We start from the raw sequence: 16,578 nt of genomic DNA on the forward strand, positions 1-16,578 counted from the left end.
TCTGATACACGCCCGACGCGATTCCTGAGGACAAGACGGCACCCAGAGCTCATAGACACTGAGTCCATGGCGCCATTGCCAAAGCTGCATCCAGAGCCACAGCCAGAACCACAGCCACAGCCAAAGCACCCATACACCGCGAGTCCAATGGTCGCAGCACCACAGACGGAGGCAACGACGCGCTGGTTCCCCCGACTTGCCCGAGAAAGACAAGACATTGCTGCGATGCTTCGCTCTCTTCTGAACACCATATTCATGCTTTTGAATAAGCGAAACACTCCGACTGCCCGAGCTGCCCTGCAAATGCTGGAGGTTCTCGATCCAGTGTTTTCAGCGCTGCAGTAATCACAACGGCTCGCCCACGGCCCTCTCAAAGGCCGCGATTCCCCAATGGAATATCAGAGCGCTGATGTAATGTAGGTCAGAGAAGCTCCATCCAGCCTCAGTGACTGATTGTACCCCTTTGGACGCGCAGTGCTTTCCTTTTTCTCTCTCTCTCTTCCTCTCCTATTCCCCATTCCCTTGTCCCCAGTGCAGGTAGCAAACCGGACGTTCTACTGGTTAACCTCCCTGCCTTTCCTCCTCTCTTTCTCTCTCTCTCTGGTAAAGTGAACATGGCTTAGTAAGCAGATACATTTTGCGAATGCTAGTGTGATCTTACGGATAAACCACTTACTTCGCGCAAATAGTGTAGAGCACCGTGGGGTTCGTGACGACGTCGTTACCGTCTGGTGTGATGGTGACCGAGAACTTCGGTACACTGCAAAAAGCAAACCTCAATGAAACAGATATCCTAGCATCTTAGTCCACTCGTTGGCATTATCAATGGAAGCATCTTTGAAGCTCAGTTTAATAAAGGAGAATCGTTGAAGCAAACACTGCGTAAGAATTTTCGAGTTGAGAAGCTGTATGCTAATGTGCCGTGTGCCGATTTGTATCGAACTTGTAGACACTGGCACTATCTGCAAACAATCTCAAAGGGTACGTGTGTTTACTGAACTAGGCGAATTTAGTTTTGAATTGTTGGAAGTCTGAAATGTGGACTTACCGTAGTCCCGGACTTCAAACGTGTGGATCCAGAGTTTGTACCAGCCGATACCGCAATCGTCCATGTGCCTTCGTCAGTAATATCAAGGAGCTTGAAGGAATTTTGCAGAAGACCTGCGAGACAACGCGAATTTGGTTTAAAAATGAACGCTGCGATGTGAAGTTCGCCTGCGGCTTTGAGAAAGCAACGTACCATCGCTGAAATTGACAAATTGCTGCTGGAATAGAAGCTGCCGTAGGGGTTTGTGATAGTGATGTTTGGCCTGAAGATAATGAATATTATGGATGTACATAACAGGTACACAGAGCAGGTGGTTGTTTGTTTTGAGCAAGTTATATTTCGTGAAGTTCTTATGGCCGACTTGCACTTGCCGTGTTTACGTACCCCAACATGCAGACATTTCTCTATTCACTACATGACACAAAAGTAAAAGCCAAGTAGCAGTATCTGCCCTAGCGAAAAATTCACACGAACTAAGTGTTGTCGAGGGTTTCCTGCGAAAGCATAGCGTCAATATATTTCACACGAACACTTTATAGTGTGTAAGGCATGATATTTTTAGTAATTATGCTAACAATTTTCACTGCACTTCAATTTACAGTTTTAATAGTAGCCCTAGTGAATGACTGAAGCAATCTAACAGATAGCGAAAGGCTTTGCGCAGGCAATTAAAAGAGTAAAAAAATAGCATGCCCATATTGGTGTCCTGCTATACAAGCGAGAATTAAGGGCATTTATGAGACTACGTAAACAGAAATTGAAGAAATGAATGGGAAAGAAAGGAGATAACATATGTAGGAAAGGATTACTTACCAGCTGGTCAGTGACCGGCAAGAGTTCATTGTCAAGCAGAGGATCCGGTAGTTGACTGTAAGGCAGGAATATTGAAGGAATGAGTTTTGGTATAGAAGCACAGTGTAGGAAAACATTAACGAGCGACATGATGGAATGATAATATAAATGATGAAGGGTAGGAACAAATAGGAGGCATTTTATCTGATAATCACGGGCTGGATATTTAAAGCATACATATGTAGATGTGGCCTGCAACGCTTCGTGCAGGCAACGTCGGCTGGAGGCAGCCAGTGGGATAAGGGCTCAAGTGTTTGAGAGAGTGAACAGATCGAATATGAAGCATGCAGAAAGGAGACATGCTACCCGCTTCTTGTAGTTTCGATGTAGACTTGAAATCCTGTTGGCGGGAGCTTCACAGGACACATTCTCCGAAGGTACGCGGAAAGTAATAGCAAGTAGCAGCGATAAAGCAAGTAGCAGCGAAAATATAGATTACATAAAAATAATGCCGACTTGGAGCGCGAGAGGGCAGTCCTTACGGCTGCAGAGTGAAATACTTTAGCAATGTTAATACATACCTGTACTTCCTTGTCGGTACATGGGCTTGTCGGTCTGTACGATGACATTGATGTTGTTGACATACTCAAGTTGAACAGAGGACCTATTGTAAAACTGGCTGCTTCCAAACTTGCCAGTCACATCCAGGTACACGTTGTAGAACTCGCTTGGGTTCAGATTGGGGACGTGGAAAAGGAGTTCGGAGTCGATGCCTGCAAGGCAAGCAGTAGACGGATGATGAGACTGACGAGGGCATTAGCGCTCCTAATGAATGAACGTAATAAAAGAAAGTGAGGTTAGTTAAGCGGGCGGGACTACCGTGCATGGTTTAGAAAAAAAAACAAAACTAGGCGACGTTAATGTGTCATTATGGCACTAGACCCTAGCTTTTGTTGAACTTTTGGTTCACTTGGGTAAAAGAACAATTCTGTTGTGGGTATGTGGTATACTGATGGCGCATGCCGTGTAAAGCATAGCGTTTGTTCAATGAACTCAATTTAAGCGCACTCTATGAGGTTGGTAGCGCGTCCTTCAGCGTGGCCTGCGCAATCAACCCGGCAGCGCGCCTTCGAAGAGGATCGCAGAGACCCCGTAGAAAGAAGCGCGTGGTTCAGATCATCTCCACAACGATCCCAGCCGTTTACAAGACTCTGCTCTTTCGCTGACCTCGCGCAACTAATTTTCATTAATTACTCTGACAGTTGATTTACCCTTATCGTTCCAAAACTAACGCTCCGACATAATATCTGTCCTAAGCCACTCTTAACCGTGAACCATTCACTCTTTCATGCGAGCGTTACTTTATTCGGGGTTTTCAGACAGCGCAGGAAACGAAATTTCCGGTTGACAAGAAGCAGACCGGAAAAAGTTGCCGAGGAAGGAACGTAATGCCGCGAGGAGCTAGCGCCATAATATATGTACGTAGCTCTACATGGTCTGTAGGCAAGACCAGAGCGAGAAAAAGGATGTTACCGAAAGGGGGTAGAAAAAAAAACCTCTTGTTGATCAACTTAGAAACAGGAGAAATAGGGTAATGGAAAACGATTCTGTGAACATGTACGCATTAGGACGCCACACGGAAATACCCGATCGCATGAAAGATAGCACCAATGGCAGAGAAACAAAAAACGTTGCAAGACATGTGGAAGTATACCCTTTGAACTGACGTCATACGTCTGGGTAGCCAGGACGGTGCTGTTCTGGTTGATTCCCGAACGAGTGCCCCACAGTTCCACAACCAGTTGACCGTCGGATGGCGGGTTTCGCACTACTGCGGTGAGCTTGATATCAGCATTCGGCGTCAAGTATCCTGGTGCAGTCACGAAGTACTCGCTGCATGAGTATGGAAAGAAAAAGTGCAAGAAAAAGTTCAGGCAGTTGATTAGGCAGGGTTGGTAACGGAAGGGCGTCGTCCTGGGCAGCAGGGGCGTTGAGACACGGTGTGCGACAGAAGCACTCAAGAGAAAACCGTAATAACAAAAATTAAATAGACGGGTGCATGTTTACTTCTCAGTTTCTCACTTTTTAGACAGAATTGTTCGAGGTGTATCATAGGGTGGGGGTTAATGATCGAGGTGCCAGACATTAGAAACTCGTAGAAAAATGTAGCTTGGAACTTCAGGAGACCAAAAGGCGTATGATTAGGAGGCAGCTGCTTAGAAGAAAGGATTGTATAGCAGCGCAAATACACAGGGACACAGGCAAGTCGCTATTACACAATGCGTTCATACCAACTAGCTCGGCTATCCTTATTACTGTAGAAGAAAGGGTTGACGATTCAGAGAACTATGTATTGTATGGAAAAGTGTGAAGCCGTCCTGAACCCAAAAGACAACAGCCAGAGGCTCCTCAGGTTGACCTGGCACCTGGCCTCTCTACCAGACAAGCGAGATTCAGTCTGTATCCATTTTGAGCGGACACGCACAACGATTACATTGACCAGCCATGCATGTTTCTCAAATGCACACTAGGCTTAGTTGGGAACAATAGCACATCTGCGACGTCCGAGTAATTTCTGCGATGCTTCCTCTTAAAATCAATCAACACGTGGGGAAATTTCCATGTATACACGAAGCATAACGGAAGTAGCACCTCCGTGCTCGTGCGAAAGCAGTTTAGAAGCTTCCGACAGACCGTAGTTTGTATTTATTTCGTGCTCACCCTGACTAGGCACGACGAACGCACGCGAGAAAAAAGGCGCGAAAAGCAGGTGCTCACATAGCGGCGGCGGTGGGCGTTGTTTCCAGAGTGACCACAGCTGCGAGTAGCAGCAACCAACGTGTCCAATTCGACGCCATGGCGACGAATTACGGCCCCTGCGATGGAAAGAACAGAAACGACCGCTAATGAAGAACTGCTACAATAACAACGCATTTAAATGACAATAACGCGAAATATGACATGAACTCAATATCTCAGTGTTAAGTTGAAAAGAAATTCGCCACATGCTCTTCACGTCCATACGTAACATGGCGTAGGTAAACATGCAACAAACAAAAAACAATCAACAGTTGTATTAAGTGACACACGGTGAATTAGGTGACGTGACAAGAGTTGCTTGTGTGGAGCCATTGCAGGGGAAGCTACCTGCAGGTGAGGCAGGTAGCGTCACCTGTAGTAACATCAGGGGCCGAATTCACAAAGCTCACTTACGAGCAAATTGTCGCGTAAGAGAAATTTTGTCGCGTAAGTCGATTCACGAAGCGAAAAAAACGTCGTAAGAGCCGTCGTTATCACATCGGCCGCTGCGGTAAAGCGCGCTGCGACTGTGAAGGAGCATGCCAGCGATGGTGATGCAGTTGCTATATTTGGTGACGTCACTGAAAAAGGCTCGTAAGTGGATTCACGAAGCAAAAAAATTGCGCAGAAACAGCGTGGCTACGAGGAAATCCCAAGAGTGGTCCGGACCACTCTTACGAACAATATGGCTGTTTAGAACATGCAACTGCGGCGGGTATCTTGGTGCCATGGCTGATTTTAAGCTAATTCACGGCCATGTAAGGCTGCTTGATGACTGCTGGCACGTTTTAATTTATTTCGGCGCTTTGAGTTTCGTGTGTTGTTTCGCTTGAACGCTATGGACAGTATTGACACTCGTAGTCGTCCAATAAGCTGCGAGTCGCAGTAATTAAAGAAGCCTATTGGTTGTCAATGGCGAAAAATTATGCATGCAAAGGCTTGTGGTTGGATTAAAACCAAAGTTCTACATGAATGGTCGATGAAGTCGAAAGCGGTGCGGTATTTGGTCAACATTTTTTTGTTATGTTGTTGTGTTGCGTCCTACTTCCTCCAATGAGATGTCCAACTTATGATGATGTACGCAGCATTGGTCGAAATTACCACCAAAGAGGTTCAGAGGAGCACATCAGCTGCGTGTTATTGGTAATAATATTGAACGGAGCATTTCAGTTAGCCATCATTAAAGCCTATTATGTGATTCCATAACTTGTCTAGTTGGATTGGCTTTAACTGACCAATAGGCACGATCTCCGAAATGCAGCTGTCGCTATGCACTTTGGGCAGATCCAGAGCGAGCTCGTACATTGCATTATCACAGCATATTATAGATGTGCGTGATTACGCACGAAATCACAAACAAATCGAGCTTTTCGACCTTCACTGTTCGGAAACCGAAACGGAACGCGTTAATGTGGCAAGTAGTCAGAAAGAAATGACTCCAGTAATTTGAAATGACGTCGAAAATAAGTGCGAATGCTCACGATTCTCGAGTATAAACAAACCTTTGCCGAATTCATGTCCCTTTGATTATTAACTGCCATTTAACTTGGCCTGAGAATATCAATTAAAGGTGGCTTCACCCGCTCATATATGTATATTGTGCTCAGAAGCGTCAGCTTGACCTGGAAATCGCGTAGATAAGGCGAAACCCCCGCAGGAGGCTACTATCGTAGCAGACGACAAACGATAGCAGACGACGGCTTGGGCGAGAGGTGCAACTCGTGATTGGTTGGGAAGCAGTACTCTCTACAACAGCCCATCTTATGACGTTGACAAAACACTTCTTTCATCGCGCGCTCCTGTCGTGTTCGTCATATCTTCCCCCTCGCACATAAGAGAACTTTTTATCTTCTCGCGATCAACGCGAAAGAGCTTTTTCTAAGTTGTCTTAGCGCCTACCCCCTGCTGCGCAGTTTGTAAGAACAACATGGCGCCGTAAACTGTAGGTGTCGGCGCCGATTTTCGCAAACGCATGAGTTCCTTCAGCGTTCGACTGGATGTGCTGTGAATACCGCTGCTTTTCCGGTGCGCGCAATCAGTGTGAAGACAGACGACAGTGTCTCTTGGTGCGCGGTGAAGCGTAGCGAAGCCTGTGCCTCGGTGTGTGTATGAAGTGGGGATCGGCGCCTGTGTACCGACGGTAACTAGCATTCGAGGAGCCTGCAGTGCGTGTTTGAGTGTCGGTAACAGTTCGTTTGCTTCGCTTCACAGTGTCTCAGTGAGGTGCAGTGCGGCATTTCGAATTGACAACATTTCGGCACGTTACTTGAGTGATTCTGTGCTCGCACGGTAACGCATGAACTACGCTCTGTGTTTGGTTCTTGCTTCGCCACGGGTTAGCCCGTGCGCTTCTATTTTCTTGTGAGCAGTCCAGGCAAATGCAGTGTTTGGGAGTGAAACGATGTGCGTTGTGAACAGTGGTGCTGTGTTGACATTTCCAAGACTTGTGAAGAGGCTGTGCCCGTGTGACAGAATATAAAAGCGTTGATAACCGTGTTTCGTCCTACGAAGTTGCGATGGTGCTTTATGAGGGCTTTAAGGATTTGGCGCTGGGCTTGGCGTTTTCTTTTTTAACTCGTTGCTTCTCCTTTTTGTGATAACCGTAATCCGAACGTCATAACGTGTCGAACCGAAGTCGCACGCCGAAACATTCTCCTGTAAATGTGGCTGCTTTCGCAGTACGCCTTGACTGTTCTCCGGTGAAAACTTGGACTTGTACCTGGCAGCGAAAGCACGTGAACGTCACGCTTCGATCCGGACAGAACACACTTCTCACTAGTGCCTTGCCTTGGATGAAGTCGTAGACCAGCACCTGCTAACTACAGGTTTTCAAGTGCATTTGTCCTGTCGTTTTGCTCGGCACTGGAGCCTTGACTACAGCGGCCCACGCCGATTTCTCACGCTTCACCAGTGGACGTACACGTCTTGCTAGCCTTGCATTTCTACGTCAACGGCAGCTTCCTGTCCACAGACGTCTTTTGCCTGTGGCTGCAGAGCACATTGGATTCCCGATGACGCTGACGGCTGCTAATATCGTTGTGCCATCGGTGAGTTGAACTTGCACAACTAATTTTGTTGTTATTCGTGTAGCGCTATAACGTACGTTTGTAAGTTTTTCATCCCAGCAGATGTAATGTCACCCCATGTTAAGTTCCAGTACGAAAAATGTACTACTACCGCTTTGTATATACGTATATATGGCCAATATACATATATTGCAATATGAGCAAGTACACCAGCAGTGTTTATGATTTGGGTTAAGCAGGTTATTATCTGGTTATTAAGAGGAGCCTGTCTGTTTACCACGCTTGACAGTTGAGATAAAAATAATTGATGCGAATTTATTTTCCAGGAGCCATGAAGCACTTCTTCAGGAATTCCCTTTATATTGCAAAATTACTTGTATAGAAGGTTACTGCTGTGGCAGCACTATACTTTACAAGGACATACATATCTTGCGGTATGTAAAGCTTACATGGGGCTTCAGTTTGTTGCAAATTGAATATAGCATATTTGATAGCTTTGACTAAGTGATGTTACTGCCAAATATGTATTAAGAGCGCTTTCAATGATGGTTTTTTGAATATATCGTATTTGGCCTCTTCACAGATCGCAGACTTTCGTAAGGTCCTGGAATCCATCGATTGCAAGCACTGGCAAATCAAGCCACCTTATGACTTGGAGCACCTGTACAGAAATAGGAAGGACTTGTGCTCCCTAAATGTACAAGTCTTTCGCAATGGTAGGGGTGTCATCATCCAGCCGACCTCAAAGGGGCCTGGAAGCACGCATGGCAGCCTCATCTGAATGGACTGTGCTCTTCCTGGGAGCTTCAAGGGCAGAAAACTGCCTAATGGCTGGTTGCTAGGTTAGTTTTTTTCAAAGTACAGATGGTACAGTAAACACCGGTTAATGTACACACCTTCACAACCCAAACATTGTTAGTAACAGTGGATGCTTGTATTATTGTCACGCACCAATGCTAATTGGACACTTAAGGAGAAGCAAACTATGATGGAATTGACAATGTCGCAAGTGTAAAGTCTGCAGCTTATGAATTTTACTTCATACATGTGAGACTGGAAAGTTGTGCTTTTGAAATAGCACAAATACTTTTATGGCTTATTGAGCTCTTGTGCTTGTGACGCACTCACTGTATCAAGTGCTCTGTATGGAAATAGCAAGTGGGTGAAAATCGCCTGGCTGTTCGCAACATGCAGGGAGAAAGAGCTCAGGCAACACAGGAGCAGTAAATGCGCATTTTTTTAAAAAGCTCATCTTTTTTTCAATGTTGTTGCATATGTTGCATTTCCGTCGTACATGTTCTCAGCACAATTGCATAGTCTCACGGTTATTTCTACAAATCGTATTTGACCTGAATACACGCTTGTTGATCTCTGAAGGTGACTCTCCCTATGCCTGAGAGCCATGGGTGCTCACCCTCCGGTCCGTGGCTGGCCCAGCTGAGCAGCAGTGCAGCCCCCACCCATGCAAGACAAGTCATACAGTGCACATTTGGTGTTCTGAGCACGACACAGCATATCCGTCCGGCATGGCATTGACAGCAATAGTGATGATGGTGAGTGTCTGTGGAAACCATAAGAGCCTATTAACATGCATTTGTGGATTATGAGTGTGTTTGTTGCTCACAATCATTTCTCCTAATCAAGTGCATTTTTTTTTCAAAGTGTCCTTTTGGTAGGAAAAACGGCTTTGAGAAACAAAAACACACATAATCCGCAAGTGCTTTGCGCTTTCTAGTCTTCAAAATTGTTCCTGCACACTGTATGATGACGTGGCTATGTTAGATAACGTTAAAGTGATGAACAATAGCTGTTGTCTTGTAACATAGCAATACATGAGTACACTCTAAGAAGAAATAGAGTATTTTTTAGTATTTCTGCCACACAACAATAACGTAATCTTGCTTGCTCGGGTTTTCTTTTTTGAAAACCTGGCTCTTGGCACTTTCCTATCAAGAATGTTGTCACTCTAATGACGCGTGGTGGTAACGCGAGGAAAGTACGTGAGATGGATGACGATTGTAGTTGTGGGGTGGCAATACTCCCCAAATACTTCATTTTTTCTTAGAATGTAGCACAGTGAACTCATTTGTGGTCGGCTTCTTGCACCTAGTGTAAAGTCGAAATAGAAGATACTTTATTGGCTTATGTCTCACTATTAGGCAGAAGTTTGTTGCCTTCAAAATGAACATCGTAGTTATACATTTATATCATAAAATATTTTTTCAAAGACTTCATTGTTGGTGGCTCTATGTTCAGACCTTTTTGTTGTTTTAATATTTCTTAATACTTGTCATCGGCTTCTGAAAATACGAGAGCTGGAGTTTCTAGCACATATCAGTTGTCCAGTTTTACACATAGCACGGTTGTAACAATCATCTGCATTTTCTATGTTCCAGCAGTACCACGGGATCAGGTGCCTCACTGTCATCTAATCGTACAGTGTATCTCGGACAAAACGCACAAGGCGAACAAGTAGACAGCGACTACCAGTGACTGTGTCCTGCTGTTCAATGTGCACGTCAACAGACAGAATGCATTGTGATATCTGGAACAGTTTGAATTGTATGGTGAGAATCTGCACAGCTGCAGTTTAATTGTTGAGCAGTGCATCATTCAGCAATTCCTTGCATTTGAGGATTCAAAATTAATTAAATTCTGCATTTAACATACAAAACCTTGACATTAATGTACAGCACACTGTAGTAGTAGTGTGCAAATTAATTTCGGCTACCTTGAATTTATAACATGCTCGTAAATCAAAGTGCATGTGTGTCTCTGCATTTCACTGCCATTAGAAACAGCAGCCATGGTCGGCAACCAAAACCGTGTTTTCATGTTTGGTAGTGCAAGAATGAAACCATTGAAGCAGGTAATTTTGCACTTGGTCGATATAGTCGTTCAGGATACGCGCATTAGTATAGCACAAATGATTTTCTGTTTACATAAGCTCTGGAAAGTCCTTCTCCACGGAATATTTAGATGCAAGAGGAGCATCACTATTCCTAGTACGTCCAACAAGTTTTAGCACCGGTGTAATGTTATCCCGTCGCCTGTCTGTCCTCTTCAACAGTCACCCTCTCTGCATGTACTGTGTAAGTTTTAATTTTTTTTTCATATAGTGTTTGTTGCCATAGGTTTCTCCATTATGTAATTTTATACTCTGCAAATAGTTCATCATCTATGCAGCTTTGCTCATTTTACTGCTGAAAGTATTTATTGCTTTTTGTAGGGTGATTATAGCATGCATTTACTTATGCCTTTTGTTGCGTCTGTACAATGGTTTAGCCTGAAGAAGGCTGTTGGTATACTCTAATCTTGAAACTGGCGACTTCAAACAAATTTCTAGGCTGATAACCATTACTACTATCATCAGATAAGCTGTCATTGCTCCATGAAAATGTATTTAAGATTCTGTAAACTGTGCCAGGTAAATGTTTTTAAATAATTTATTGTTGTCCATGTTTTATGCGCCTGAAACATAATTACTTCAGCGTGGTACTATATAAAATGTTATTCTGCACATTTCTGCTGATAAACATTGCAGCTGAGGCCAGCAGCAAGATATACATGCAAGGCACTGAAGCTTCACATCACATGCCTTGTCCAGAAGTGCATTGAAATTTTTTTTCGAGCGGAATGAGAGACTGCTATACAGCAGTCTCTCAATGTGCACACTTCTAAACCTTTTTGAGGAGTGTTTTCAGGAGAAGCAATAGGGTCTTGACATGTCAACAACAGCATTTTGTGTACCGAGGAGCTTAGTAACAGCGAATTGCTTTATTTATGTATTGGTCCAGAATTTGTCCGACCTGTGCCAATTTTTCAGCCCACGTCACCTAACATGGCTTGTTATAGTGTTGTCAATGTGCCCGACTATGTAAATAAACTATGTGTCATATTGCAGACATGTACCAAAATGTGATGCATTGCGCTTTTCCTTGGCATCACATTATCAGGGGCTCTTTTCTTATATATCGTCGTGGGCTGACGCCCACCAAATGTATAAAAATTGCTTGTGAGTGGGCAGCAACAGGAACTATGCATCAAATTGTTCCAGGAGGGTTCGAGGAATGCCGAGTTGGCACATAAAAGTGGTGAGAGATTTCTCTCGTACGTTACTGCCTTGAAACCTCATGTGCTCAAGACTGAGTGTATCAGCATTGTTGTTTTATAGCAGTTCATCCTATTAACTACACCTCAACGTATGTATGTATGTATGTATGTATGTATGTATGTATGTATGTATGTGTATGCATGTATCTGAAACAAAAACTTACGTTATTTTGTTTACTGTAACTTTTATAAGAATTTTCCTATTTGCTTTCTAGTTCTCCTTTTTCAATCTCGTTTTCATTTCTCAAGTATGTTTCCTACTGTGCAAAAATGAATGTAACCTTACATAAAATGTGCGCATTCAAAGAAGATGTTTCATTTTCCAACGTACAGTTCTGAGCAAGAAGTTGAAAACTATGCAACCAACCAGCAAAAATAAGTTTATAGGACAGTTCCTCCGTGTAACATTGCTTCTACAGATTGCGTTTGTCGAATATGTAGAATAGAGTAGTCGACTTCAAACCAGCATAACCAAGCTTTCGCTCGTGGCTGTACATACTTTTACATATGTGCGTGGTATTTCTACGTATTGTCATACCTGTTGCCAATTACTATTTAGGGCACAAAACTAGTCAAGCTGAACACGCGAAATTTTTTTTTGTCCACCTGTCATCTATACTTTAACTGCTGTTGATAAAGAATAAACTTGGGTTTAAAATTTTCAAGTACCTACAAAGGGAAGAGTAGCCCTTAATGACGCAAATGAATTTGCCGTAATTTTTTCGCAGGCCTACTGCTTTGCCCTCTCCTCAGAACTCGATAGCCTGCTGGAGTTCTTTAGAACCATTGACAGAGGCATTACACGGAGCTGCGCAACACGACAGAGACCGAGAGAGAAAACACATCACTGTGTGTGTGTCTTTTCTCGCTGTTCCTGTCGTTTTGCGCTGCTGCATGGAATGAAGGCCACCCAACTAGCACGGAAACATGTCCCGACAAAGGCAGTCATCTTGGCCGCAAGCAGTTTGGCCGCCGCGTGTCTATTGGTGTTCTTGAAAACACCGTGATGTCTGACCGGCGCTCGAATAGCCAGAGTCGTGAAAAGTAATGCCCAGGTATGATAATTGGGTTTCGGGACTGGGCGCTCTTGCGATAGTAGTGGTTAGAGAAAAAAAAAGTTCTTATTTCTGTGATCCGTGAGGGAGCACGGCGCATCGTCTTGGGGGTCTAAATGGGAGTGAAAGAAGAGAGCGGAAAGGCCACGTTATCAAAAAAAGAGTGCCCGAAACACATACCCTCAGGCATTGCTATCTGTTTTTCCATAAAAAAAAATACGTGAGTGCTTGGCGACACTGCGAATCGAACCCACTACCTCCCGCATTGCAGCCGGACGCTGTAACGACTCGACCACCGCTGCAGTGTTTCGCAAGAGAGCTTGCCACTGTCACACTTACTTCATTGTATATATATATTATCTTTCCCTCGAAAGACACCTAATGCAAAATGTCCGGCGAAAGTCGATCAAAAAGAGAAAAAAACTCGGTATCCGAGTGCATTTGCCTAAGGTGACTCGAAGGTTAAAGCCATTACGTGTGGTTATATTACCGTGCACTTTGTATCGAGTGCGACATCACTAATCAACTATCGCTAATTGACTGTCACTAATGTCACTTTCACTAATTGAATATTCCATTTGTTTCGATTATCGTCATTTAAATAAACTTTCACTAAACAAATCACTGCTCACTTAATTTGCTTCGATTCTTATATATAAGCACAATCACACTTTCGCTCGCTTTTCTATGGCTTTCGCTCCCATAGACGTTAGTAAGTAACGCGACCGCCGTCTCTTTTTTTTTTCTTTTTGTTAATCGTGCAAACGCGCAGCACGCGCGCCCTGTGAATCCAGGCGCACGTGTAGTGATGTCACTTCAGGCCGAGATAACTGAACGCCACTTCTTTTATGTTTGCTCACGCAAACTTTGCAAGGACGAAGTGACTTCGCCGTGTTTTCTGAAAAGCATTAGCTCGTAGAAACCTCCCGACGAATCGTCCTCGTTTTACGTGTTCACATATCTAAGCGTATACGATCGCTCTGGCATTCCGGCCCTGTCAAAATGCTGCGGTTAATTGAACTTGCGGCATTACGCGCATCATGCCTTTGTTACTGCTGCTTTATATTTCTGTACAAACGTTCTCCGTAGGCTCAAAAGCCGCTCCTATGTCTTGTACTGAGATCTTTGTAAGAAATGCGACATTTTACGTCTAGCTACAAAACACCCTAATGGCAACCACCATACCGTGCTCGAACATGCCTAATTAGTTCGAGTGGCAGCGCAGCTTCATGAAAATGTAACTAAACTGTTTCTGGTAAACTAGGGGGGGGGGGGGAACGTTTCGCTCACACCTTCAAATCTTCAATGTTTCAATTTATGTGTGGTTTATAGATGCGGTGCATCTGGAGCGTTGTTCGCCTGCACTTGACGAGATAGCACACGGACTATTAACGCCATCGAGCAACTAGATTTTGGTTAGCTATGGTCATCCATGAAACGCGAGCACTTGGCTTCGCGCAAGACCCCAGGACGTCTGCTGCAATGCGTAAGCGCTGTAGCAGACGCCCGGAACTGGCAGCTGAGATACAGCGAAAATCAGGCGGAAATACATTCGCTATCATCGTGTACCCTCGATGCTAGACGCTTCGCGTGCTGCCTTGCTATCACCTGCGCGCACTTCTTTCTTTCCTTGTCGTTTCATCGGCTTTCGCGTTGCCTCCTTGCCCTCAAAAGTGGCGAGTAAGTTAAATTCGTACCATTGCTATCGCATTCCCTCGAGATACGAGAATTCGTGGCTAAGAAATTGCGCAGGCAAGAGAAAGTTTTGTGAATTCGGCCCCAGTATTCCACCACCACCACCAATAGCTAAAACGCCATGTTTCATTGCACCGGAACACGGTGGTAAACCACGGATAGCTATAAGAAGCTGAAAGTCTTCTAATGTCTTTCACAGTTTCCGGTATTTGTCACCTCCAAAAACAAGAGAAGCACACGAAGGCCACGAAAGTAGTGTTTCACAGTGAACAGCAGCAGTTACATCTGCACGGCTGCAAAATATTCAGCGTGTGTGCGCGCCCGACAACGGAATTGACTATTGAACAGGCCCTAGACCATAGGAGAGTGAATGAAAAGTACTCTGAAACCGGCTTAGGTCAATGCGGTTTCTTTAAGATGTTACGCGCTTTCGAATGTTGCGACAGGTCTTACCACTTGAAGTATCAGCGGTGAATAACCGAAGTCAGCAGCGATCGCGAAAGGTCCCAAGGAGCGTCCGGCGTAAATCCTGGCAATAATCCACTGGCGCTCACCAAGGCGGGTTGTTGATGGAAATGCGCTATTTTTATACGCTTCAGTGCTTTTTCACCTCTCACCGCGCTTTCCGTATCCGGTTGCACGAGGCAACGTCACTTGCGTAACACACAGTGATTGGTGATTCCGCGCACGGCAGCACTCGGGAAAGCCGTCTACAAACTATCATCCACGGTTAACCACGTGCAGCGCGTTTCGGGGGATCGGCTGCGTAGGCTCATATCGAGGTAAACTGGGTCTGGGGCGCCGCACGTGTTTACAGCCACACTAGGAAATTGTCGCATGCACGCGATGTTTCCCAATGCGATCGATACGTTTGTTTCCACCACGGTTATTGCCGGCGTGTGACGTCGACTTGCCTGTGTTTCCCTTTTTCGACCCTTGCCAGAAACAAAGAGTCCTAGCGACCATGGTCAAAGAAGCGTTAAGATTCAGTTTACAGCTGCTTTTGTCACCATTCTGATACTACTACTACTACTACTACTACTACTACTACTACTACTACTACCACTGCAACAGCCACTACTACTGTACTGCTGCTTCTACTATTACTGATACTACTGTCTCTACTATTTCTTCTACCACTACTGCACTGCCGCTACTAGCAGCAACACTACTACTGCTACTGCCGTCTGAGAGTCGCCTGCTACTTACTATTGGTAATAAACAAACTAATCACTTCCGACACAACCTTCAGCGAGATTACACGTTAAGAACTCCGATATTTTCTTACTTAATACATATTAATCTGATAGGTTCAGCCATCAGTGAATGAAGGTGACTGAGTATTGTAGCTAAACCCAGTCACCGTGTTCCTTTATTACTTCTATATTTTTTCACGTTATGTAACTTTGCAGTATACACTTTCGTCATTTCGATCATTGAAGCTTTTGTTGCATTAGGGTTTTTGATGTCTTGTAAAAGATGCCGCTTAATTACTGAGCATTGTATCATACAGTTGTTCGTCATCTATTTTCGCGGTATGTTTTCGTTGTTTTTTGTAGAAGGAGTAATAATGATTACCAGGGTTTTACGTACCAAAGCCACGATATGATTACGAGGCACGCCGTAGTGTAGGGCTCCGGAAATTTCGACCACCCGGGGTTCGTCGACATGAACCTAAATCTACGCACACGGGCCTCTAGCGCTTCGCCTTAATCGAAATGCGACCTCCGCCGCCGGGTGTATAACCTAGTCAAGAGGAAATAATATTTATTATTATTATTATTATTATTATTATTATTATTATTATTATTATTATTATTATTATTATTATTATTATTATTATTATTATTATTATTATTATTATTATTATTATTATTATTATTATTATGTTTATTATGGACGGAGTGCTTGAAGCTTTCTTTACCTCCGCAGTTATGCCACTACCTAAGGTTTTCAGTGAGGATGGTGCTGAACGCCCCGAAAAACCTGACCAAATAGAAGCAAGCAGCTTCGCTCCAAATAGTATTCAGATAGTCATCCGTGTCCTTAG

General features: G+C 44.3%; 1 protein-coding gene and 1 long non-coding RNA gene across 3 annotated transcripts in view; one reads left to right on the forward strand and one right to left on the reverse strand.

Moving 5' to 3' along the window:
- The window catches only part of LOC119388371 (CD109 antigen-like), a 37,813-nt gene extending 22,688 nt beyond the window's left edge, over nucleotides 1–15,125 (reverse strand). The window contains exons 1-4 of one of the 2 annotated variants that reach the window (XM_049413926.1): nucleotides 14,982–15,125; nucleotides 4,619–4,716; nucleotides 3,555–3,733; nucleotides 2,422–2,613 (exon numbers count right to left, since the gene is read on the reverse strand). In XM_049413926.1, the coding sequence (XP_049269883.1) occupies nucleotides 2,422–2,613; nucleotides 3,555–3,733; nucleotides 4,619–4,698 (451 nt within the window). In that variant the 5' untranslated portion in view covers nucleotides 4,699–4,716; nucleotides 14,982–15,125. The remainder of the gene's footprint in view (nucleotides 1–2,421; nucleotides 2,614–3,554; nucleotides 3,734–4,618; nucleotides 4,717–14,981) is intronic. The other variant, XM_049413927.1, reaches the window with a different exon arrangement.
- Nucleotides 7,624–9,119, forward strand: LOC125757777 (uncharacterized). Its single transcript, XR_007415542.1, has 3 exons — nucleotides 7,624–7,686; nucleotides 8,249–8,507; nucleotides 9,043–9,119. It is a non-coding gene; the product is annotated as an uncharacterized LOC125757777 (long non-coding RNA).
- Nucleotides 15,126–16,578: the final 1,453 nt, after the last annotated feature.

The sequence above is a fragment of the Rhipicephalus sanguineus genome, chromosome 3 (assembly GCF_013339695.2).
Source record: "Rhipicephalus sanguineus isolate Rsan-2018 chromosome 3, BIME_Rsan_1.4, whole genome shotgun sequence".
Taxonomy (NCBI): Eukaryota; Metazoa; Arthropoda; class Arachnida; order Ixodida; family Ixodidae; genus Rhipicephalus; species Rhipicephalus sanguineus.